This window comes from Gobius niger (assembly GCF_951799975.1).
Source record: "Gobius niger genome assembly, chromosome: 10".
In the NCBI taxonomy this organism is placed as follows: Eukaryota; Metazoa; Chordata; class Actinopteri; order Gobiiformes; family Gobiidae; genus Gobius; species Gobius niger.
The window spans coordinates 34955125-34981131 of NC_136861.1; the positions used below are offsets into that span (position 1 = coordinate 34955125).

At 42.8% G+C, this 26007-nt stretch overlaps 1 protein-coding gene and 1 long non-coding RNA gene across 2 annotated transcripts in view; both read right to left on the reverse strand.

Annotated features, from left to right (window-relative positions):
• The window catches only part of LOC306969683, a 437728-nt gene that overhangs the window by 91569 nt on the left and 320152 nt on the right, over positions 1-26007 (reverse strand). The window lies entirely within an intron of this gene.
• hoxb5a (homeobox B5a) lies at positions 20929-24168 on the reverse strand. The gene is made up of 2 exons (XM_079565355.1): positions 23244-24168; positions 20929-21725 (listed from the first exon to the last, which is right to left on the reverse strand). The coding sequence occupies exons 1-2, from the start codon at positions 23992-23994 to the stop codon at positions 21481-21483; spliced, it is 996 nt and encodes a 331-aa protein (XP_079421481.1). The 5' UTR covers positions 23995-24168; the 3' UTR covers positions 20929-21480.

Below are 26007 nucleotides of genomic sequence, written 5' to 3' on the forward strand. Positions count from 1 at the left end.
TGAGAGAGAGGCAGAGACAAGGTTGACATCATTAAAAGTAGCCTTGTGCCGAGAGATGGAGAGAAAGAGTGGGAGAGAGAGAGAGGGAGAGAGAGAGAGAGAGAGAGAGAGAGAGAGAGAGAGAGAGAGAGAGAGAGAGAGAGAGAGAGATTATTAAAGCGGGCGTTTGACAGACTGACAGGCGCTCGCGCTGCCTCTTAAATTGAATGAATGCGCTGAACTCGGGATGAACCCCGCGTGGAGGGACCGGTAACGCAGTTAGAAAGCCATTACCTGTGTGTGGGGCCCCGGCTCCGAGAGGGGGGGGGGAGAGAGGAGGGGAGGGCGAGTCAGAGCAAGCCGCATTTATTTACCCAATTACCCCGAGCTTTGTTTACGCGGGAGTGCGCGGCCGGTGCCTTTTGTGCGGGGCCTCGTCTGGTGCCGTTTCAGGCCCAACAATCAGTTGAATGGCGAGTGTTTGCCGTGCGCTTTTGCGCGCGGGGGGGCTGTCACCTCCGGAACGCGCTGATGAATGGGGGGATCGGTAATGAACTCCTGCACAAAGGGTCACAGGCACCTTTACTACAACTCCTATACTTTTGAGGACTTTGGAGCGGTGAGCTACACGCTCTTTGCACTGAAGCAACTTTCCTTCTTGGGTTTTCTCAAAATGCCTGTTTTCCAACGTTCATTGCAGGTTTTGTTATTAAATCTTTCGAACATAGAGAAAGCAATAAAATATAAAAAGATAAAACTATCTATATAATAAATCTAAGCACTACATTGTTTAGTAATAACACTGACTCAAGGGTCGTTTTCTGTAAACACATTTTTCTCACATTGCGAAACAACAAATCAACAAAATAAAATGATAGAGTGACATTACAAACCTGAACAAAATATCATTTCTGAAAAAGTTTCTATATCAGCAAAATAAAACAATACATTTTAACTAGCTCTATTCATTATTCAGATTATTGTCTCCATTTTGTCTCCATTTTTGTCTCCATATTTTTATATTTTAAGAGCCATTTTTCAAAATTAAAATGAAATGTATTTTTTTTTAACTCCTGCAGTGTGATGTCTTAAACCTTCTCATCCATAGTTACAAATTTATATATATATATATATATATATATATATATATATATATATATATGTTTGCAGTGTGTAGTCTGGCCTTGAATCCATGCAAAAAGTGTTGATACAAAAGAAATGTTATTTTTCATTTTTATTATTACATTTTATTATGATGATGATTATTATGTTTATAGAATGTTCATAATTCTATATGAAGCCCTTCAGTGTGTGAAGTGACACTGGTGCATGAATGAATGGTTCTTTCATGTAAAGTGGTTTGAGTGCCTAATATAGATGGAAAAACATTGTAAAAAATATACTTTAACAAGTATTGCAATACTTTCAATACTTGTGTTTTTAGAGGCATTTTTTACACATTAGCACTCTGTTACTTTCTGTGCACTTTTCAGTCTTTACGCTTCAGTAAATGTCAAATGGCATTTGGTTTATAAACCGCCCTAATAAATATAGATCTTTTTTCTACCTACAGAGGCACTCAAAGCGCTTTACATGAGGAACCACTCCCCCGTCCACAGTGTTAGACTCTGGAGGCGGGGTGTGCGCCTGCAGGGTTCAAACCGCCAACCCTCCGGGCACAGGACAACCCGCTCTGCAAGTTCTGCCACTGTCGCCTCGAAAGGTAATTCACTTATACACTACTGACATAAATATGAGGAGAAAAAAATGTATAGCATTAGACGTAGAAAAACCCCTTAGAAGAAATAATAAAAGTTAGGTGCTACTAAACTAGATGTATGGCCACATGGAAGAGAAGATGGTCTTTGAAGTAACAGTTTCCAATATAAAACTATGGAGACAGTTTGAATCTGCGCACTAATTGGACCTCTTATTGTAAGGATTTGGTCACTTAAAGGGACTATACGTAGTTTAAATATGTTAAAATGAAGTATTTTCCTCACCCTACATGTTCCAGCCATGTCCTAATCCTGCACTGTCACTGAAAAAGGTGTTATTTCGGTCCGAAGTGCCGTCATGCACAAGCTTAATATAGAAGGTGCAGGTACACATATGACCTGAGGTGGCAGTAGTGAGTATAAAATGGCCAACTTGCATCTAGCCCCTTTAATATATTTATTACCAGAGCAAACTGACCCAAAACCTGAATATCAAGACAAAGAGGATAGACAGTGAGGAGTGAGAGACTGGGCAGATCAGGATTTTAGTGATTCCCGGAGCGCCCTCTGCAGGTAGTGGGGAGAACGAAACGTTGCAAAACAGTGAAAACGAGTGTTCGCTTCCAGGCAATAACATTGTACACACACAGACTAAAGACGTAGAAAAGACTAAAGCCAAGGAAAAATATTGCAACAGCTCAAAACTTTGCACGATTTCACTCCTTTTTTTAGAAGTGATTTGTTTGTGTCCACAGGGAAAATGCAGGGGAGTCGACCGGACATAAATCTCTGCAGACGGATCAGATAAGGAGAGCAGGATTTTTCCGATGGGGACTTGGATACGGCCTGTGTCTGACAGACAGGGCTGGAGATAAGGATGAGCGGATGGAAACCAAGCTGGACCCCCGTGTCACACGAGTCCACCGAGCGACTGACCCCCCTCACCCGGACACGGACAGATATTACGCTAAGAATAAACACCGGCGATTCAGAAGGAGCCGTACGAGTCGGGAAGTGTCATGTTGTTCCAAAAGAGAAAAACACAAGGCCTTTGACGCAATATCAGTATCGCAAGAAGCAAATATTACAAAATCCCGAAGAGAATTCAGCATTTTGGAAAACACCGCAGAAAACAATGATGGACAAGAACTTAACCTTTTAATAGTTTGTGCAACCGTTTGGTGGAGCCCACTTTATCAAATCATGTGTTGTTTCTAATTCTGCTACCGCTACCATTCAGTTCAAGTTTGTAATACTCAAAATATCCAGTTTGGACTAGTATAGGTTGGGGTTGGACTAGATTTGATTGGTTTATGCTGGTTTAGAGCAGGTTTGTGCCAGTTCTGACCTAGTTTGTACCGGTTTAGAGCAGTTGTGGACTGGTTTGTACCGGTTTAGAGCAGTTGTGGACTGGTTTGGACCGATTTCGAGCAGTTTCAGACTGGTTTGGACCCGTTTAGAGCAGCTTCAGACTGGTTTGGACCGGTCTAGAGCAGTTGTGGACTGGTTTGGACCGGTTTAGAGCAGTTTCAGATTGGTTTGGACCAGTTTAGAGCTGTTTCAGATTGGTTTGGACCGGTTAGGAGCAGTTTCAGACTGGTTTGGACCAGTTTAGAGCAGTTTCAGACTGGTTTGGACCCGCTTAGAGCAGCTTCAGACTGGTTTGGACCCGTTTAGAGCAGCTTCAGACTGGTTTGGACCCGTTTAGAGCAGCTTCAGACTGGTTTGGACCGGTCTAGAGCAGTTTCAGACTGGTTTGGACCGGTCCAGAGCAGTTTCAGACTGGTTTGTACCGGTTTAGAGCAGTTTCAGACTGGTTTGGACCGGTCTAGAGCAGTTGTGGACTGGTTTGGACCGGTTTAGAGCAGTTTCAGATTGGTTTGGACCAGTTTAGAGCAGTTTCAGACTGGTTTGAACCAGTTTAGAGCTGTTTCAGATTGGTTTGGAACAGTTTAGAGCTGTTTCAGACTGGGTTAGACCTGGTTTGGACCAGTTTAGACCAGGTGTGAATTGGTTTATGCTGGTTTTGACAGGTTTAGAGCTGTTTTTTTTTTTTTTTAAAGGTTTAGAGAAGGTTTTGATTGGTTTGGACCAGGTTTGGACTGGTTTATGCTGGTTTTGACAGGTTTAGGGAGTAACATTAAAGGGTTAAAGATGTGGAAGAGTTGCGTTTTGGTCTGGATTTAATCTTTTTTGAGACACTTTGCCGAAAAGGAACAAAACAAATCGATTTTTGGGGATTGTAAAAGATGGCAATATTAACTGCGATATTAAAGGCAGTTGCTGGATACCAAATTTTATTTCTCTATTGTCTGATTGAGTTAGCATGGTTTTGTGATAATGACCCAAGGAAACTGGGCAATTTGCTATTTCAGATTGATTTCATTAACGGTCAGGGTGTACAAGTAGCAGTAAGTCAAATTCAGTGCACTATATGCTATTTGAATGTCCAAATACTTCATGTTTCATGCCACAAATGCGCAACATCTGAGCACATTTCATCTCTTAACATTTCTTATCACTCCATTAAAAAGACAAACGACGGGAACTATCAATATTCTGAAGAAAATAAAACACAATCGGCAGCTTCTCTGCGAAATACTGTGTACAATTTCAGCCGACACTGCAGTTGAATGTGTTTAGCACCGCATTCTTTGTATTTCTGAGCAGCTTATGCAGTAAAAAATGGATGAATGATGTCATTATTTTCCAGAGAAGTATCCCGCGTTCTTGTTTTCTCGAAAAGATTACGAGTTTACGAGCGCAATCTGAAAACATTTCGGTGGAGTTTAAAGGGAATAACGAAAGTAATGTGACAGTTTCTTCTTAAATGTCCAGGGTGTACACTGCCTAAGCGCCGTACTCGAGTATCCTTGTAAAAGCCACTCACTTTCTACTCCATTTTGAACAGGATTCAAAGGGAAATTATGATTTTAGTTTGACCTGGTTTGAGGAATACTTAAAAACACACTTTAAAGGAACAGGCCACCGTTTTTCCATTCTGATGTGTTCTTACTTTAGCTTAGACAAGTTGATGTGTACCTGTCTGGTCTTTGTGTGTGTCCTCAGTCACGCAAAACGACCAAAGATGTGGGCACAAAGACCAGACAGGTACGCATCAACTCGTCTAAGCTAAAGTAAGAACACATCAGAATGGCAAAACGGTGGCCTGTTCCTTTAAAAACACACTTTATGTATGCTTTTTTGAACGCGAATACTTCATTTTGCGTTACTAGATTTTTTTGTGTGATTCCTGACAAATAAACTGAGTACTTCTTCCACCATTGGCCATTTGCATTTCACCTAAACATATCAAAGTTTGTAATATAAATTTCAGTTAATCCTTCAGAATTTATGAAAACAAAGAGAACAGACTATTAACCTCTTAACTCCCGCCTGAACCGAGAGGATCTTTTTCCTCACGTCATCAGATTTTTTTTTCCATCATTTTTTTGTTGGGTATTCAACTCATTTTTGTAACTTTTTTGTCATTTTTTTTTTGTCACATTTTTGTCACATTTTTGTCATTTTTTATCACATTTTTGTCAATTTTTTATCAATTTTTTGTCTTTTTTATGTCACATTTTGTCACATTTTTGTCACATTTTTGTAATTTTTTTGTCAATTTTTGGTAATTTTTTTGTCAAATTTTTTTACCATATTTTTTTATTTTTTTGTAACATTTTGCCCCTTTTTTTCATTTTTTGTCACATTTCTGGCATTTTTCGACAATTTCTTGTCAATTTCTTGTGACATTTTTGGCTCTTTATAATAAATTTTGTCACTTTTTTGTCAATGTTTTCTCACTTTTTTGTCACATTTCCATCATTTTTTTCATCTCAGTTTTGTTGCTTTTTTCACAGCTTTTTTCCAGAAGCTTTTGGACTGGGGTAAAGCCAAACTGGAGTAAATGTAATCGGTTCAGGTGGGAGTTAAGGGGTTATGGTCCCTATACCGGTTTTTGTTTGCTTTGCTTTTTCAACACAATGAAGGAGGGAGCACATACTTTTTAAACTGTTAGTTGTGTCCTTCTTTACTGGGATGAGTGAGACCCCTTAAGGCTTAAGGTTAGGGGTTAGAGTCTGGGCTTTTACATTATGTACCTCCAAACTACTAATACATATTATTCCATCATGTACAAGTTACTACACATCGTTACATAGGACATTACATTTGAACCTGAATCTGTAAGCATTTACGTAAATAAGGCAAAGTGCAAGATTCAAGTCATTTTCTTTAATTTTTTTGAAACAGAACAGCAGCACGAGTCTCTTTGATGCATGAGTAAAGCTCTCTGTTGTTTTTGTTGTAACTCATCATGCAAAAAGGTTGAAAAGAACACATTTTATTTCACTACAAGAATCAAAATTGGGTGTGTGTCTTTTAAAATTACTGCTGACTTGAAGGAACTAATTCTCTCTGTGTCAAAATCTGAGAAAAAAGATATACCCCTTTTCGCCGCATGTAGACGATTTGGGTAGACCGTGCAGAAACATCAACAAATCCTAAACCAACGCAGATTACAACAAATATTTATGGGGCAAACATAATGTGTCCAGTATAGGGCACTTAACAGAGGCCTTTTGTAGGGCCGGTAATATAATCTAGGCATTTTGGGTAGCCTGGTTCACGGTTGTACAGGGCAAAGGTTAAGCCTATATGCATAACAAATGTTGGCCGGCGTGAAGTAAATGCGCAAACACCTGTAGCCGCAGCTCCATGACACCCGATACATTACACCCATTCACCCCCCCCTTTGTCGGCCGCACAAACACCACCTTGAACCCCATCCGTGTTTTTCTATACCCCCCTCCATGACGCGGCGGCAGGACGGGACTCGCTTTGTTACACCGGGGAAGAAGGGGAGGCAAGGCGAGGTCAGGCCTTCACCTCTCCTTAGCCCCTCGCGCTATCACTCGTACACCCCCTTTTTCTCTGCCTTTGACATAGGGCACTTGGTTGAGAGTGAGTGAGTGTGGATAGGCAGGGGCGGAACTCACGCACTCGCGCTGAACTTTCGACCCCGCAACCCGGTGAACTCTGGCTGGCGGTTCAGGGATGGCCGACAGACTGCATTCTATCGATAACCCTCTGCTCAGCCGCCTCTGGCAAAATAACAGCCCTGATAAAAGCTAAGCAAGGCCGGGAGAAAAACGAGGGCGGCTACATTGTTAGCTTAGCCTTCCCTTTTAGCTGACATGATGTTTTTGTTGGTTAGCCTACGTTTAGCCTACATATAAATAGTTTGTAAGTCTGTTTCACAACTTTTGGAGAGCCATAGTGTCATGGCAAATGAGGCTTCAGAATGGGCGCTTTTCCTAAATCCGGGCTTTACATAGGACAACGTATAGGCCCTTTAACTTAGCATTTCCTTACAAATGGGTGGGCAAATATTATATTCTGCCCACATGAGTAACCTGAATTGACCACACTGTAAATCCCAACCACCCATCTTTTCAAACCTACCTAGCTATCTTGGCTCAATTGTGCTCCAAAGTTATAGTAACTCTTTCTAACTAGGTCATGGAGACCCAAATCTAAAAATGTGCCGTGATAGCTCAATTGTTTTGAATTCTGATGCATCTTGCTACACTTCAAGTTATATTGACTGAAACCGTTTAAGCTATACTTACTTTTTTCTTAAAATCGCATCATTAGTAATATTTTGGAGCAACATTAGGGAAAATACTCAAAATAGACAACAGTTACCGTTGACTAAATGATTTGAGTCCAAATGAGCTGAATTGGTTTAGGTTTATGTACCACAACCATATGGTTCAGCGGGTTTCCCTACTTTATTTGAGTTATCATAGCTCATCAGGGTTTACAGTGCAATAATAACTTTCTCTCATTGCAAAATGCACTGAATTATATCTGTGACTCGCCTGATGGTAAATGTAAATATTGTAATAAAAAAAAAAAACAGAACTGATGTAAAGTGATTGTAAAGTGAACAAAGGGGCAGATATCAAATGCTCTACTCTCTGATCCTTTAATGTTACTTTTGAATGCAGTAGATAAATAAAATGAAAGGTAGGCCCATAATAATAATGCATCGGTTTTATAAAGCGTTTTTCTGGACACTCAAAGACACTTTACATTGCAATTTGTTCACTCCATACCCAATGGTGGAAGCTACTATTGTAGCCACAGCTGCCCTGGGGTAGACTGACGGAAGCGAGGCAACCAGTATGCGCCTTCGGCCCCTCCGACCACGACCAATCACTCACTCACTACATTCGACCAGGCCCTCCCTGCTGAGCTTCCAAGGTCTGACGGGATTGGGCAGAGCAAAGGCGGTATGGCCTCATATATATATATATATATATATATATATATATGTATATAACCAATTGAGCCCACTTTAGCAGGGGATGGCCACGGTGACTCTGATCCACTGCCACGCAATTTGACGTGGAAAATGACCCCAAAAATTAGGCCTATGCATTTTTTCAAAGAGTGTCGAGGGCCGGACAAAATTGTTTGGGGGCCTGATCCGCCCACCTCTGCTCATGTTAGCAAGCCTATATTTTAGCCTAATTGAGCATTGTGCTATAGGCTATATTAAGTGTAATAATAATGAGCATAGGCTATTTTAAAAGTTTGTAACATTGAGTTTTTGTCAATATGACAAACTTACTCAAGTGGATGTGAAAGCATGTCATAACATTCAACTATATTTTGTTCAAAATGTTTTTATCCTGCATGTTAGGTGAGCAGTTGTAGGCCTATTGCTATACTAGTTTTGTTTTTGTCTTGGGCCTACTATTCAAATAAAATAGACTAAATGACAAGGATAAGTCAATCGAAACGGCGGAAGATGTCACATGAGTGAAACATGAATAGCTATGAATGTTAGTTTTCAAACTTAACTGCAGGCTAAAGATTGTATCATGTTCTTGTTTGACAGGCTACAAGCTAACACGTTACCAACAGGCTATCACTCGCCCCTGACGTGATTCTTATCTGCTACTGTCTGTGCCTCTTCAGACAGGAGCTGCACGAGAGGGGGGACGCCATAAATAAGCCCACAGCGCCATCTTTTAAGTTAAATATTATCTGTTGTAAATAATGTCCGAGCGTTCCTTCTTTCCCCTCCCGCCCTCCTAAAACTCCGCTGACAGCCATGACGGGTTTATGTTTGACAGATACACGACAGGCTTTCCAACTTACTGTCAGTCGGTTCGGGTTTAGAAGAGAGTACGAGCTAATGGCGGGAAGGGCGCGTGCAGGCGGACAGATCAGAGGGAGGCTGCAGCGTGGGGCTCGCGAGGGTCTCTCGCGCACTCCTCCTGGTCTAAGGCGGGCTCTGGTGGCGGGAAGCGAGAGCTGCATTCGACATTTTAAATTACGTGTCGACAGTAATAGGCCATTAGCCAACAAATAAACCGACTTTATGTTTAGTTTACAGGTATTTTCAGTGCATTGTTTTATGTATTTGTTTTATTATATTTATTTTTACGTAGGCCTAGCCTCGATGTTTATCCAGGCTAGTGGATAAAAGTAGCCTAAAGATGTTGATGTTAGCCTCTTGCATTTTTCGATAGGCTTGGCTAAATATTAGATACACAATGGCCTAAATTATCCCATTATTATTATTACCATTATTATTATTATTATTATTATTATTATTATTAGTAGTAGTAGTAGTAGTAGTAGTAGTAGTATTATTAGTATTATTATTAGTATTATTATTAGTAGTAGTATTATTATTAGTATTATTATTAGTATTATTAGTATTTGTGTTATTTGCATTATTTGCATTAGTTGCATTATTATTGTGGCCTATTTTTTTTGTTTACACTTAAAACACACTTAGACTAATTAATTACTAATTACAGCTTAAGTTCCAGTGCTGTTCCCCTGTAAAGAAAAAGATAATAAATAATTGATTGCTCAACCATAACGAACAATTGTTTCACCAAATAAAACAAGCGCTTACCTATTAAACGTGTATACAGTTATTTAGGCTGTGCAAAAGAGAACATGATTACGATGATTATTATTAGGTTATTACTGCATTAGCCTATAAGCCTATAGGCTACATTATTATTATTATTATCATTAGGCCATTGCATTAGCCTGCCTATTGCTATTCAAGACATAGCCGACCTTTCCCTTGGTGAGGTTATCGGCTCGTCGTAATACAAGGCCAAGACAAACAACACATCCCAGCCGCTGATAAGTAATCTCACGGACTGCAAACAATTTTCCAATAATAATACCGCCATGATGGCCCGTTTCCCTTTCACTCGGCGAAGCGAGGTCGGCTCTAGATGCAGACTGGATAGAGAGGACCGAGGACAAACACGCGCAAAGAACACAGCTTGCAAATTTAGCCAAAGGATTTCACTCCCACTCGCCACTCGCTAAATGTGGAAGTTTGTATTTGCGTGAGGAAAAGCCCGCTTCCCTTTTGACCCGGAAACATGTCGGATGAATAAATAAAAAACAGCCCCCTTAAACCCTCACCCCCGTGTTTGACAGGTAAACAAACTGCGCGCATGGGGGGGACGCGGTGCATTGTCGAGAGAGCCGTGCGTAAAAGTGCTTCCAAAGCCCTTTCGTTCACCCTTGTTTCACGCACATGCGCAATGAGCCGACATGCACCCTCCTTTTTTTTTTCACCCCCCTCGCGCACCGTGCCTGTCTGCTGACCTCTCGGTGACTCCTCGCTCGTGCATTATTCATGAGGCATGGCCGCGCGGTTCACCCCTATCAGTATGCAGAAGACATTAAGGGGCTGCGCAAATGTCCATTTAAACGCCAGGCAATCACCGAGATGCGAGCGGGGAAGTGTCGCTGGATGTGCGCGGAATCGCTCTGCCTGATTTTGTTTTTTAGTGCGTGCTACCTTCCAGGCTTTTCCAAAATGGCACTGTCTGGCATCTAGTGTGAGATTACGCCCCAAACCGAGCAGGCCGCGTTTAGCGCTATTGGGCTGCATGCAAATGAGTGAGAGTGAAATGATGTGGTAAAAGCGTTTGGTTTCCCTTTTATTTTTGGACTTGTTTAGAAAACGAAGCTGCGTGGTCACGTGGTTGTTGGCCCCAGAATTATTACAGGCCTACATTGTGTCGCAAAAAGCACATCACAATACCCATAGTGTTAGAAAAGGCTACACTGTGGGCTGTAGTAAAATCGCTAAAGTCTTGCATCTGACTTAGACTTAGATTTCAAACCGATTCAGCGAAACTTTAAACCAGAAAAAAATCGCGAGTAAAACCAAATTTTTCCATTTTACTATATGTGCACAAATTAAAAGTGTGGCTTCACTCCCAACTTACTTTCAAGGTATCGTCTTGTTTTTGTCCTAAAAGTCTCCTCTTGACATAATTCAATGAAAAAGCAAAATAGCGCACGCAATTTGTGCCCTCGATTTTTACATTTCACGGAAGGATCACATGGCCAAATCGTTCGGTGAACTATCACAATAGTATCGACAATTGTGAACTGTCACATTTTTGTCAGATTATTCCAAGCACTCACTGCACGGACCCATACAATGATTCTTTTTGTTCTTACGTTTAGTTGTTGCTAGTACTTGTATGGCGATGACTAATCATCCTCTACTTGTGTTTGCCTTGGATTTAGCTCCATGTCACAGGCCACGTTCGCATTCGAAACGTGACTGCTTGGCACGTGGGATTGGCCACAGTGGCCTGAAATAAAGTCAGTTGGAGAGCTGGCGCGAGGGGAGAGGACGCAAAGAACATGGAGGCTAGCATGTAATTCGCTGTTACATTTGAAGCGAACAGCCGAAGGGAAATGCGCATTGTGTGTATCCGATTTCTCAAAGTTGTTTGAAATATAAGTTGATGCCTTTTTTGTTTCTTTGAAAGACAGGTCGGGGGAGGTGTGCCTAGATTGGAGCAAAAAAAAAACAAAAAGAAAAAAAAAATCCGGGAAAAGAATTCAAAACTTAGGCCAAGAGTCTCCATTTTGCGTCTTGAGATGCTTGACCCAAGATTACGACAAACCGGGCCAAATTACGCACAGCCAAAAACTGCATTGGATGTGTCTTAGAGCCAGTTAGAATTTATTATTGCTATGTTTATTATTACCACAATTTTGACCATTCGCCTGTTGACAAAACGTGCTTCCATAATGTCTCGCAACCAGATCCATTTGTGTAATCGAAGTCCAACAATCTGGCAACTTCTGAATTGGCGCTCTACCAATGTTTACTGAAAATCAAATTGCCCTTAACTTTATTACGAGAGTTTTTTTCTTTCTCTCTCCCAAGGAAAAAAGCGTTTCAGCCCAATAAATAAACAATGGGATAATGAGAACAAAGCGAAAACTGAGTTAGTGTTTGTGTATTTGCTTGATTAGGATTTGTTTTGCCAAGATAGATAGATAGATAGATAGATAGATAGATAGATAGATAGATAGATAGATAGATAGATAGATAGATAGATAGATAGATAGATAGATAGATAGATAGATAGATAGATAGATAGATAGATAGATAGATAGATAGATAGATAGATAGATAGATAGATAGATAGATAGAGTCAATGTGGACAATTACGCACAATGTGGACAATTACGCACAACAACAATTTAGAAATGTAATTGTTTGTAATCGTTTCTCCTCACAATGAAACAACACATGTCAAAAAGGCGAAAGTAATAACACAACAAAAAGATCTGCTGCCTCGTCATGTGAAAAGCAAACTTGCCCGGCGCGCCACAAGTGTGCGTTTTGTTCACGGCGCGCACAGGATCTTCCCATGGCCGGGTCGTCACCTCTCCAGCCTCTCCTGTGCCCTGCCAACGCACCCGCGAAACACAACAGAACACTCCCCGCTCGGCCTCCCACACAAAAGCCGCGCTCTCTCTTGCTTGCGCGCACACACACACACACTCAAACACACACACACCTAGCAATGCAAAGAGTTACTCACCCCACTCATCATCGCCGACAAAACAAGAGAAGCGGGCAGAGGAGAAGGTTCAAAGAGAAAAGCGCCGGCCCGTGTATACAGCGCGCGCGGAGCGGCCCATTCCCCCCGTTTGGCGCAGTGTACATAAACGGGAAACATCGGGACATGATATCGGCACAAAGGCGCCCTTCAGACAGCCTCCCCTATGTCCTGTCACAGCCTCCACCACCACGCCGAATATAGGCCCCGTTTTGTTGTTATTAAGCGTGTGTGTGTGTGTGTGTGTGCGTGCGTGCGTGTGTATGTGGCGCGCGCGTCCCGTATCATCGTTAACAGGAGGAAGTAGATGAAAAATGAAAGGGGGAGTTCTTTCTTCTTCCTGTTTACTGGACTCAGAACTTCCTCCAGGGGGGTGGGTGGGGGGCACCCGGGCTGCTCCTGACACTGCAGTGCACAGACACACTCAGGCAGCAGCACGCAGGGAGGGGAACGCAGGAAACAGCGCGCCATGGTTGTGCTGGAACACCAGGGTGGTTTTACGCACGGGGTTGTGTCTCCGTTTTGGACGTGGCAAAAACATATAGAGCTTTTTTTCTTTGAAGGCGGGGTTTTTGTTTCCTAAAACAGTGGTTGTCACGACATATTTCACATTCGAAGAACCACCTCTGGTTTCCAAAGCTTTCCAAGAACCACAATCAAGATCAAATCAGGACTGAATCAAGTGAAAGATGGGACTGAATGAGGTCCTAAGTAAACCGTGACTAAACACCTCACTGAAATGCATTGCACACGCAAACACGATGTTATCTCTTGTTGAAATGAGTCGTTTTAGTTTTATTTAACCAGAAAAGACCCACTGGGATGAATGCCACTGTTTGGGGGAGTCCTGGCCCTGGTGGGATCGGACGACCATTAACACAGTTTGAGAACCACTTCTCCTGATATTATCTTTTGATATTGGGAGGATGACTTTCAGTATTCAGTAGCCTATCCTGGAAACATCATCCTCTCAATTTCATGCATAGTTGACTGAGCATTACGCAGTCACAAGAATAGATTCCTGTAGGACTTATGGCACTAGAAATGTATGTAAATCTATTATAATATACTAACTATAAACATGCAAAACACACACGTAATTATTTTTGATAATGATATGGTTAATCACTCTGTAAAGTAGAAGACATGGAATAAATAGGGCCTAAAACGTTCTATTTTCTGTAGTGGTTTGTGAGAGCAGTGAGAAATCTATCAGTGCGTGGCTACTACTTCGCTACTGTTCATATCAAGCCCCGGCTTAAAGAAAGTACGCCGTGTTTAAAACAAGTGCGCGCACTCGACTAAAGTAGCGTTAAGTTTCCCCGGCTGCTCTGCGGAGTGTCAGGCAGTAAACTCTCCTCACTGTATTTACACGAGGGCCGTTATAGAGTGGAAGCATCGCGCGCAGTTCATCCTCATGCGCACACACAGCCCGAGGAAGAAAACAGCCAAGGCTAATAAGAGGAGAGGAGAGGAGGCTCGCGCTCTCAAACTCTCATTTATTACGGCCACTTTACATGTGAGGCCGATGCGTTTTCAGGCTGGGGATTCCTGGCGCTGCCTTTAGCCCTTTGCAATGATTTTTCAAACCGGCTTCACAAGAATGTTTTCTTGAAAGTCGCCATAAATTACACAGTAGACACAGGGAGAGTGGGGGAAAAACGGGAAGTGGGCTTGTTTGAAGAGTTTTTTGTTTTTTTTTCTCCCCGGTGCAGCCTGGATTCAGAATTCAGCATTTTCGGCTACAGTGTGTTTTTTGATGTTAGGACCGTGGAGCCCTTTTCAATTTTATTTGCAATTTTACACCGGGAAATGGGTTGACACCAAGGGGTTTACAGGCAGCCCTTTTGGGCCAAGACTAAATTGATGTGGTTCTCTGAAGGGCACATCGACCTCTCATTCAAAAATAGTTTAAAGCGTTTTATTTTTCGTCAGTGCGTAAAGTAAATAAGAAAGCAAATATGTTAGTATGTAGGGCTGGGATAATATATAGTTTTATATTGCAATACGTCTTTGATGTGAATGACAGTACGTGTATTGCACTGGAAACATCACTTTGATGACATTATGCGTATTAATGAGAAGACATTTTAATGAGACGGCTTTACTCATACAATTCTAAGAGCAGCACATTTTAGACACTATAACACAATTAAAATATATTTAAAAAAAAAAACTGGAGACACATCCAAAGTCAGGTTTGGACACAATACAAATGTTATTCCCTCAAAGTAGCTAATTCCCGATTGGTGCTAATCAGACTGACTGTATATTTTGTTTATAACTTTTGGAAGCCAAACGCTGGTTTCTCAGCTAATCGTTTTAGGCAAAAGTGGACAAGTTCTTTCTAATAAAAAAAATCAATGGGCATTACAATGTTAGGTCGCAATATGCATGTATTGGCCTCTGTGTATTGTGATAGGTAGTGTATAGTGGCAAAAGAGTTTCAGTCACAGTTAGTACTAGCTTCAGTATAGCAAATAAAGTAAGTACGTAAGTTAGTTAGTTGGTCACTTCAGTCAATAAGTATGGAAGTAAAAAAGTGGTAAGTGATAGGCTAAGTAAGTAGCTCATAGGCTATCTAATAAAGTGAGTGGAGAATGTAAGTCAGTATGTAAGTAAATAACCGTGAGTATGTTAATAAGTAATCAGTAACTAAGTGTGTAATTAAGAAGCTTAAGCAACTCATAAAGTAAGTGTAAGTAAAGTAAGTACCGGAAAGTATGTAAATGAGTAAGTATGTAAATAAGTAAGTATGGATGTAGCTCATTTAAACCGAGCTAATAAAGTTAGTCAGTCAATCAGTCAAGCAAAAAAGCAAGCGGAGGAAGTAGCTTAGTAGTAATGAAGCAAGTAGCGTACGTGAGTAGATCAGTAAGCAAGCAAGGACGGAAGCATGTATGGAAGGAAGGAAGCAAGGAAGCATGTAAGGAACCAAGGAAGGAAGGAAGCAAGAAAGCATGTAAGTAAGTAAGTAAGAAAGGAAGGAAGCAAGTAAGTAAATAAGTAAGGAAGGAAGGAATGAAGCAAGTAAGCATGTAAGGAAGTAAGTAATAAAGGAAGGAATGAAGCAAGTAAGCATGTAAGGAAGCAAGGAAGGAAGGAAGCAAGAAAGCATGTAAGTAAGTAAGAAAGGAAGGAAGCAAGTAAGTAAATAAGGAAGGAAGGAAGGAATGAAGCAAGTAAGCATGTAAGGAAGTAAGTAATAAAGGAAGGAATGAAGCAAGTAAGCATGTAAGGAAGCAAGGAAGGAAGGAAGCAAGAAAGCATGTAAGTAAGTAAGAAAGGAATGAAGCAAGTAAGCATGTAAGGAAGTAACTAATAAAGGAAGGAAGGAAGCATGTAAGTATGGAAGGAAGGAAGGAAGGAAGGAAGGAAGGAATGAAGCAAGTAAGCATGCAAGTAAGTAAGTAATAAAGGAAGGAATGAAGCAAGTTAGCAAGTAAGTAGGTAAGTAAGCAAATAAATACCAAAATCAATAAGCACGCAAGTAAGTAAATAAGTAAGTAGCCTAAGTAAGTAAGCAAGCAAGTAAATAAGTGTTTAAGAAAGTAGCCCAAGTAAATAAAAAGTGGAATAGTAATAAGTAATCTTAAATAGAATGACTAGCTGGCACTAGTTGACATTTTTATTGTTGATTGACGCATAGATAGACGTTTGTAGCTCCTTATCAATGGATTGCACTCCATTTTTCCACATTATTACCAGAAATACTAAGGGGAACAGGCTGGTTAAAGCATGACAACTGTGGGGATAACGTGGAAATATACATTTTGCACTCATCATGTTTCCCGGACATTGACAGAGTTTGTACATCGGACACATTTTTCACCAGAGATCACAGCGAGCGCAGCCATATTCAAGTCCAGATAATGCAAAACAAATAATTCACCACTGATGTAAAACTATAATTACTAGCACAGACATGATCCAATCGAGGCAATGGCAACCTAATGTGGATTTACCATCTATAAAAGGTATGCAGATGATGTCACAATGTGGTAACAGCATGAAGCCAAATGAGGGTCGATGCTGAGTTACGAAATGTGTTGTTTTGACACTCCGCATTTCGGGTTCTCTTTGGAGTGACAATGTTGGCCTCAGTGCAGACTCCATAGACTTCTGTTGGATTAAAACTATGCAAAAATGTAGTGAAAAGTAACCCACAGTGTCCAGTGAGTTAAAAAAAAAAGAGTTCATGTCAAGACCTTCAATCATTTTTGGATAAAAGCATACAGTATAGTGGCTTTATAAATGAGTCGGCCATTTGAATTGGCCGCCAGTCACCTCCCACGGGGTCTCCTCAGGGTGCCATGTTACCATCAGGCTTGACACGAGGCTCAACTGTAATTTGTTTTGTCCGCCTTTGTTATGCCGGGCCCCTTTTGGACGGACGCGTTTGGACGTTTGACGCGTAAAGGGACGTAAAGCGCTCGTCCTGGGGAAACTTTCCATCTCCGCTCTCTAATATTGCGCGCCGTAAAGTAACGACTCGCATGACAAATGGACGCAATAAGCGCCGGGTCCCTTCCCATGCGTCTGCGTTACCAATATAGAGTTGCATTACTTCCTGGTCCCGGTCTAATTTCCAATTGAGGCGCTCTCTATGCATTTAAATAGACTTTTAAGAAGGGAGTCCTCGCTAGAGTGTACACAGATTTAGTTCAATGTATTTTTAGTTCAATTCACAGACAGCCTATGGTGTAACTTTCAATATAGCATCATTTTATAAAGCCATCTCAGCAGTATGTTCCAATGAGTGCATCCAAAAAATGATAATTCAGCAAATTTAGTTGAAGCTAAATGCGTAAATCTCAGTCGTGATCATGCGAAATATTGTGGCATAGTATTTCAACACCAAATATTGCAATAACGAACATTTTTTGGCGATATATTGCGTAATTATCATCACCAGAGTGTACTCGTCTAATTTCTATTGTTGTTTTATCTTGACAACTTTGATCGTTTCTTTTTTCTATCTGTTATGTGGTTGCCTCGTTACTTTACGTGCAACTGACGCAAGCATTTTTAAGTTGGAGCGTATGTATTTTGTGACCTTCTGCAGAGCCTCTGCGTATTTGCGACAGAAAACTGCAGCTAAGATGGTGATTTTCATTTATCATGTCCTTGTTCATCTTTAGCTGCGTTTTTGTGGCTTGGCCCTGTCCTTAATTGGACCCGGTACTTGCGCAAAACAAGCCCCAAAACAAGGACGCTCCTCATGACGGGGCCTTGAAAGTGCACGGCTGCCTTCACTGTACACCCTTCCTGAGCGGACATCACGAGGGGAAAAGGGGGAGGGGAGTTTGCGCGAACGTACATTCGCCAAAATCTGTCCAAGGACGCGTGCCATAGACTGCGCCCTTATCCATTCTCCTCTTGGCAAATGTTATCAGACACGAGCTTACAACTCCCACCGCGCCCGCTCTTTATTGGAGCCATTTTTACGCGCATGGGTGGGGGAGGTCGTGCGTAAAAGTGCCAAAGATGTGGCCGAGATCAATAGCAATAATAGCCCCCTAACGCTGGGAATCTGGGTTCACTTTACTAAATGATTGCGATATATTTATCAGGAAATCTATGAAAGGGGGGAGCGACGGCGTATCGGTTTCGTACAACACAAACAGCGGAATGGATCAGCTCATTTGTGCAAAACCACCATTGAATATCCCATTTCAAAACAAAGGAAGAAGGCATGGCGCTTGTGCGGACTACAGCAAGCGGTTTAAGCCCGAGACAAACTCCAGATACTAACTTCAAAAACGACTGCAGTACGAGGACAACGTTCCAAAAACACAAAGCAACAACATAAACCTCATTTGAAGTTGTCGCCCACTTTGTCTCCTCTGCCACACACACACACGCACACACAGGCGCTTTCAGTGTACACGAGCTAAGGCGCGTCTGTCGACAGCTCGACAGTGGGATATGCCAAGTGCGCCATTACGCACACGCACTGGCGGCGGCGACGTACACGCCACAACAACAGCAGCTCGGAGGTCTCTCCGTAATGCACTTCGCTACATACATACAAGCTGACTGAGTGACACGATAATTACCACGCTCACCCACCCCACACCCCGCCCACTCTCCCACAGACCTTAAACCCTCTCCTTACTGTTCTTATCTGTGCCGTTCGAGTCCTCCGGGTCATAACGAGGAGCTCCCGGGCTAAAGGAACCGGAGCCTCGGCGTGCAAAGAGCATAGTATCCCAGAGATCGGCTCCGTTCAGCCTGCGCACACGATCTCCCAGCCTTTCTGCTTTACTGACCCCCTTTAGGGTCCCGCGAAGCCGTTAAACCGTCACTTGCATTCTAGAATGTGAAATATATAGTACATTGTCAACTCCCCAAAACCATAAAACTAAGTTTATGGACCCCACGTGACCAGGGGCGAGCCAGTGAGAGGTATCAGTCTGAGGCCAGGCCTGGGCTTTTACGAGCCAACTTGGACATAAAAACTATCATCCGTTTGACGCGTAAATGTCAAAAGCCGCTTGCCTTCCGTGCCCCAAACGCAGAAGGGGCTTCGCTTCCAAACTAAATATATATAGATACAGAAGGCAGTGGGCAGCCACCAGGTAGAGTTCACACGCGCTCAGGGGAAGACGAGGCCGCTTGCCCCCTTGTTCAACCCCCGAAACAGACGGCGCAGAGAACGGCAGCAGGCAGCAGCCCAGCCCCTGCCCCACGGTGAGTGGAAAAGTTCACTTGCTTGTTTACCAGCCGGGAGAGAAGAAGGTAACTTAATTTGGCCGGGAGTGGCATCCGTTCTGGGACGGAAAAGCCAGGGCCAGTTTGGAGAAAAGTGAGCAATTTGTCCAGAGCGCGCAGTTTGTCCTGGGGGTCACGTGGGCACGGCGGCAGTGACAAGTAGCCTGTATATCCAGTTAGCCAGTTGCTTGTGGAGTTTGGAGATGCGCTTTTGGAGAGGCTTTACTGTTTGTCTGTGCAGTTTACAAGTGGTTCACAAACTTAGTAGTTATACCTCTGTTTTATTTTATTTTATTCGCATTTACTCGTGTTGGTTTGGATTGGAAAGGATTCAGCCTTTGATTAGGCCATTTTCTTAAAAGATGTTTTAGATCTGCTTGTCTGGGTTTGATTGTGCTCTCGCTTTGGCGGTGCTTGGAAAGCCAATTATTTTACGAGGTGTGAAAAGTTTGAGAACCTCTGCACTCTATGGACAGGGCTGGAGTGGAGTGTGGCCTTGAGGGGAAGTCAGGGCGTTGGGTTTTGAGTCCAACATGAGAAAAAGTTGTTTTTGATAACTTTATGGTGTACAGATATATGCCTTGTTCTTGTTACCTGTTGGCCTATACAAACAACATGACACAAAGATGATTTTTTTTTCCTTCTAAAGGTGAAGTTTAAATAGCGGACACTTTCTGTTTTGTTTTGCAAATACATAGCGTATACTGATACATACACGTAGCAAAGCTCGTTTCTCAAACTTTTCACATATTTATTTCATATCACATAACGACAACGCCATCCCCTCTCCACACATTTGCTCACAAAGTTCCAAATCCACACTGTGCTTGTACAATTAAAAACCTGATTCGTCGTAAACCAGGACCAGACTCCCCAAAAACTCGCTCAGAGCCATATACCTGAAGAATTTTACGCATTTCTGGCAAGTTCCCGGAGCCATTTGGGCACAGTTTGGTCCCGCTTAACAGCTGAGAAACTCTCTCTGTTATCGTTTGTTGCACTTTTTTTTTATTGTACTCCAAGATACAAACAAATACAAAAACAAAAAAACAAAACAAAAGAAAGCTTATTGGCAGACATCAGCTCACACACATAGGCCTTTGAGGACGGTATAGACATTGTTTTTGTTTTTGCTTTGCTTTTGACGCACAGCCACGCAAACTCACATCACGACACACACCTACTTTTTTTTTCTTCTTTTTTTTTTTTTTTTGAGATACAGCATCGACTGCATTGACTCCCCCCGGGTTGAATTTCCAGAGGATTTGCGCAGCTGACCACAACACGGGGCTGACCAGAGATGAAAATGGACAGCGCGTCATAGTTAGCCGCATTTACAAGAAGCCGCACGCACATTACGGCTGCCAATCACCGCTTCAGCACGATAAAAAACGACCATTATGTCCTAATAACATTTTTTTTTTCTCGAAGAAATTCAATATACATTATCATAATACACGTAGTTATGCTATACACGGAGTTGGAACAAGGCTTCACGTTTCTTTTTCTTTTTTTTTTCTTTTTTTTTTTTTTAAAGCTGATTCGCTTGAAAACAATGACAAACAGACATGGGGACATTTTACGCACAATATAGGTAGTAAATAACTTATAACAATCCCATAATAAGAGCTCACATGCGAGGAGGGGAGGAGAAAAAGGGCTGTCAAATACGAAAAAAACAAAACAAAACATTGTCACATAGTACAACAATAGGTAGGTAGAACGCATAATAGGTAGTATTTGTTTTTGTTTTTGTTTTTTTGTTTTTTTTAATCTCCGGACATTTACGAAGACTTGCACGTGTTTTACATAAAGTACCACAGTCGGAATACCTTGCCCTCCCCCTCTCATTACAAAAAAAAAAAAAAAAAAATTGACACAACATCATGCCAGACATCGAAAGTGCTGCTGTACAGTCCTTTGAAGGAACATTTGGAATCTCTGCGCGCAAAAAAAAAAAAAAAAAAACAGAAAAACAAGTTCATATTCTTCATCATATTTTGTGTCTTCAAGTTTATCTTTTCTTATTTGTTCAGTCTTTGTCCAGCATCTCCCTCCGCTGAAATGAACGGATATTTCGCTAACTTAAATGCGTATATACATTTTCTTTTTTTCCCCCTCTCTTTTCATGTTTAATTCTTCTAAGGTTGGAATGCGCTGCCCGTGGCCAGGCTCATGCTTTTCAGCTTGTTGTCCTTCTTCCACTTCATCCGCCGGTTCTGGAACCAGATCTTGATCTGGCGCTCGGTGAGGCAGAGGGCGTGCGCGATCTCGATGCGCCGTCTCCGGGTGAGGTAGCGGTTGAAGTGGAACTCCTTCTCCAGCTCCAAGGTCTGGTAGCGCGTGTAGGCCGTGCGCGCCCGCTTGCCGTCAGGTCCCGTCATATCTATACAGGCGGGGGGTACAGAGTGAGACACTATATGGTACATACAGGGCGCAGTGGGCATTTTTACGCACGCTAGGGTACGATCTTTTTGAGGCGAGGGGATGGTGTTTACGTTCATGCTCGTGACATTTGATTTTCAAAGAGATCTTATACAGTTGTTTACTCTTTGTATTGTTTTTAAGTCGAATATTTACATAAAGAGTGTGGGAAGAGTTATTCTGCAGAAACGGACACCTATGAACCAAAGGTGCCACTTTTACGCAGTTTCATAATTATATTTGAATAGAAATAATCAGTCAACGACACGAGGTAGCGCTAAATGTCAAATAGGCTCGACCAAAACACACCTCGACAACATTATTCCATTGTTCAGCGGGCACGGTCGGTTACGCGCAATGTGCTTTATGTGTGTGCAATCATTTCAATCTATAATTGGGATCGTCTGGTGGTGAAATTTGACCTGATCATAAAACGCTAATTTATTTTGATTAGATTTTTTTACACATACACTTTACTCCAGGACCATAAAATCGATAATAATAATTTAAAAAAAGAAAACAAGCAATTTATTACAAAAGTTTAACTCTTGATTTTGGGTGTCGATATTACGCACGCTGGATAACCCTTTCATCATAGCAGTGTTGTAAGCGCACAAAAGGAATTCCAGGCTGTTTCCATATCGATCCCAAACAGTTGGCTACAGGTGTTAGTCAGTCCACTTTTTTCAGCCGCGCCTGTGAACTCCAGGCACTCTTTAAGTGAATCAACGTGCGTAAAAGCGTCACCCATAAAGCTCACATGATTTTGATTCTCGCCTTTGTCGCTTTCTTTTTTTTTTTTCTTTTTTATTTGTCACTTCGCTGTTTCTTGTGGTTGCGCCGACCCCCCTCGTCACCCTCCGTGCCCTCGTCTCCCCCTTCGCACTTTTTTTTTATGGCGCGTCCTCGGTTTCACCTCGCTAATAAAGTTCCCACACGTAATAAAGCTGCGCTTTTCAAAGAGGCCAGCAGCTTTCTTCTCTCCCCACCCGACCCTGGCTGCTGCTGCTGGTTCTCCCCCGCCTGTGTGAAGGCTGCTCTGGCCGGGCTGCCCCTTCTCTCACACTCCCCTCTGACAGATTTATGACACTTTGCTGGAATTCGCTTAAAATAATAATGAAACATCGTGAAATAAGACAGGGACGCGTATCTGGACACTTTTACGCAGATATTAACACCGTGTCAGCTCCTCAGCATAAAGTCCCAGTCATCTTTACTGGCGTTAAGTGTACAGTAAATTACCTAACATAAAAGTTAAGCGTTTACCAATGCACTACATAAAGGAGGAGTGCGTGTACCGAAGTTTGTCTACAATTATTCTCCCTGGGAATGCAAACTTTACGCAATTTTACGCATTCAAATCCAGGAGCGTTATTGGCAATGATTTTACGCTAAGTAGTCATAAATCGTCAACAGATAAAAAGCAGCACTGCCTCGGAACAGAGCAGCTAACGAGAAGAGACAACAGAGCGCCGTGTACCATGGCTAATGTGCAGTTTTCTCATCCAGGGGAAAATCTGGGGTGAGTGCGCGTCGCTGCCGGTCGCTGCTGCTGCGGCTGCTGCTGCTGGCGATGACCCCGCCGGCCCCGCGTCCTGCTTCTGCCCGCTCCTGCCCGTGTGGTGTTGTTGGTGTTGGTGATGGTGGTGGTGGAGCTGCTGTAGGTCCACGTCCACGCTCCCTGGTGACGCGTCATCCAACTCGGTGAAGTGCTGCTGCTGCTGCTGTTGCGCCTTGCCGGCCCCAGAGGAGGACAGGTTGGCCGAGGCGCCGCTTCCCTCCCGCTTGGACGGGGAGCTCTTGCTGGCGTCCCCACCTCCTCCACCCCCTCCTCCGCCGCTGCCACCACCGCCGCCTGGGGAGAGGAGTGGAGTGTCCGCGCCCAGGGAGCACGAACCGGCCGCCTGTCTGATGAAGCCTCTTTCCGGGGAGCCATAACCACCACCAAAGCCGGTGCCACTGTCCCCGCTGTTGCTTCCTCCTCCACCTCCACCTCCTCCTCCTCCTCCGCCGCCGCCACCGCCACCTACTCCCCGGCTGGTGCTCACCGTCAGGTCCATGCCATTGTACCCGTAGCCGTAGGAGCCCGTGGCGTGGTGCATCGCGGAGTCCCCCCTGTACGTCCCGCCGTTCACCGCGCCGCCGCCGCTGCTGGCTCCATAATTCAGGAGCGGATAGTCGGGGGCATTTGGGTATCGCCCCGAGAACGAGTTTACAAAGTACGAGCTCATTTAGTCTTTTGTTTTTTAGTTGGGGGGGGAAGAGTCCGCCGCCGCCGCCGCCGTTAACAGTCGCGCGTTAAAGAGAGGGCAGCGCTTGATTTGTGATATTTCTCTTTTGGTCGTTATAACGCGGGTACTTTCAACGATTTATGATGTATTCGTGAGTTATGGCGTTGCACTGTACTTGGGTTTTTAGCTATGTATGTGCCGCCCGTCCAAATATGGGGGTGGGGTGGCGAGCAAGCGTGTGAGACGGGGGAGGAGGGTGAGGAGAGAGAGAGGGAGAGAGAGAGAGAGACTCACAGGGGGAGGGAGGGGAGGAGGGAGGTCACGTGCTTTTGTTGACCAGTCGTAAATTGTGCAGCTCGATGACTTTTGGAGAGGTAATTCATGCGCCCATGGATGATGGGAGGGCGGTGCGTCAAAAAAAAAAAAGGGTGACGGGGGGGGGGAGTAGGGGGGAGAGAGCGGCTCCTGTTGCTCCGCGGAGGTGTCCGGGGGCGAGCTCGGAGCGCCACCTACTGCTGACATAATTTATTGCACGCAGGGGAGAGGCGGAAGGCGAAGGGAGGAGGGAAGGGGAGGGGAAGGGGAAGGGAAGTGGAGGGGGGGTCAAGAGCAGAGAGGAGTGTATGCTGAGAAGTCCCGGTCCCTCCCTCCCTCCCTCCTCCGGACCGACCGAGAGACCGACAGCGCGTGTGCGTCTGTGCGTCCGTGCGTCATGGCCCAGGCCCGCGCGCTGACCTTTGCAGAGGAAGCAAACGAGGAAGCAGTGAACACGGAGCAGAAAACGAGCTGTGTTTGTATTATCTCTTTTTTTTTAATGAAGTTAAAGTTGTGTGGACTGCGAAAAATAAATGAAAAGAGTAATACAAACTTTCAAAAAAAGAGTAATAAAAGAATGTAGCACATATAATAATAATAATAATAATAATAATAATAATAATAATAATAATAATAATAATAATAATAATAATAATAATAATAATAATAATAATAGATGTGATGATAACAATGCTAATAGAAAATAAAATATGAAGAGCTCTAATAAAAAAGTGAATAATAATAATAAAAATGCCACATTTTTTAAAGGGTCTATTCCTGCATTTGAAGCTTTTTAATCGAAATGTGATGGAATGGGTATTTTTACCGTCAGGACCATCCATCTGAGTCACTATGTGGTGAAGGGTAAACCCCTTTTAGGCACAATTTGACTGTTTGGGTTGACCATACACAAGATCAACACAAACTTCACTGAAGTCAGGTTGATTTATTTTTTTTCCCTGAATAACTATTTTTATTACATAGTTAAATGGGGCAAAAAGAATTTCACCCTAAAAAAAGAAAGAAATGTCAAAATATCAGGTAGTGTGAAAGTGAATTTCTCCATTGTGAGATCAATAAAGGCTTATCTTATCTTCTCTTATCTTATCTTAAGGCCCTACACCCATGTTTTTTTTTGTTTTTTTTTAGCTCTGAGGTTCCCAAAATGGGGTCCGGGGACTACAAGTTGCCCCTACGTCGTTGACTTTTGCAGATTTGCTTCATTTGAATCATTTTTAATCCTGCAATCACTGGCATTTCTCCATTGTGACATCACTCAAGTCCTATCTTATCTTATTTTTATGTTAATTTATGAGGAGAAAATAAATATTTTCTGTACAAGACTGCATTTTTTGGGGAGGTGGGCCCTTGGAAGCTTTGGATCTACAGTACATTCCAGACTTTAGGAAAGGCTGTTGTCGTGGAACATTATATGTTTTGTCCTTCCGTATATTGTAAAGGAGAAAAAAAAACAATTTGCTTCTGTGTATCCAATTCCAAACTGGTTTCATTGATCGTGAACTAGCAGATAGTCGCTGTTGATGTTACCGGGACAGTTTTGCTTCTTAAAAGTTGCTGAAAAAAAAAAAAAAAACGGGCTTGTAAACTCCTCCCATGTGAAGGATCGGGATGTTAGGAAAGTGTTAGTGAAGTCTGGAATGTCTGGAACTCTTGGCCTCGTTATTTGTCCAGGGCCTT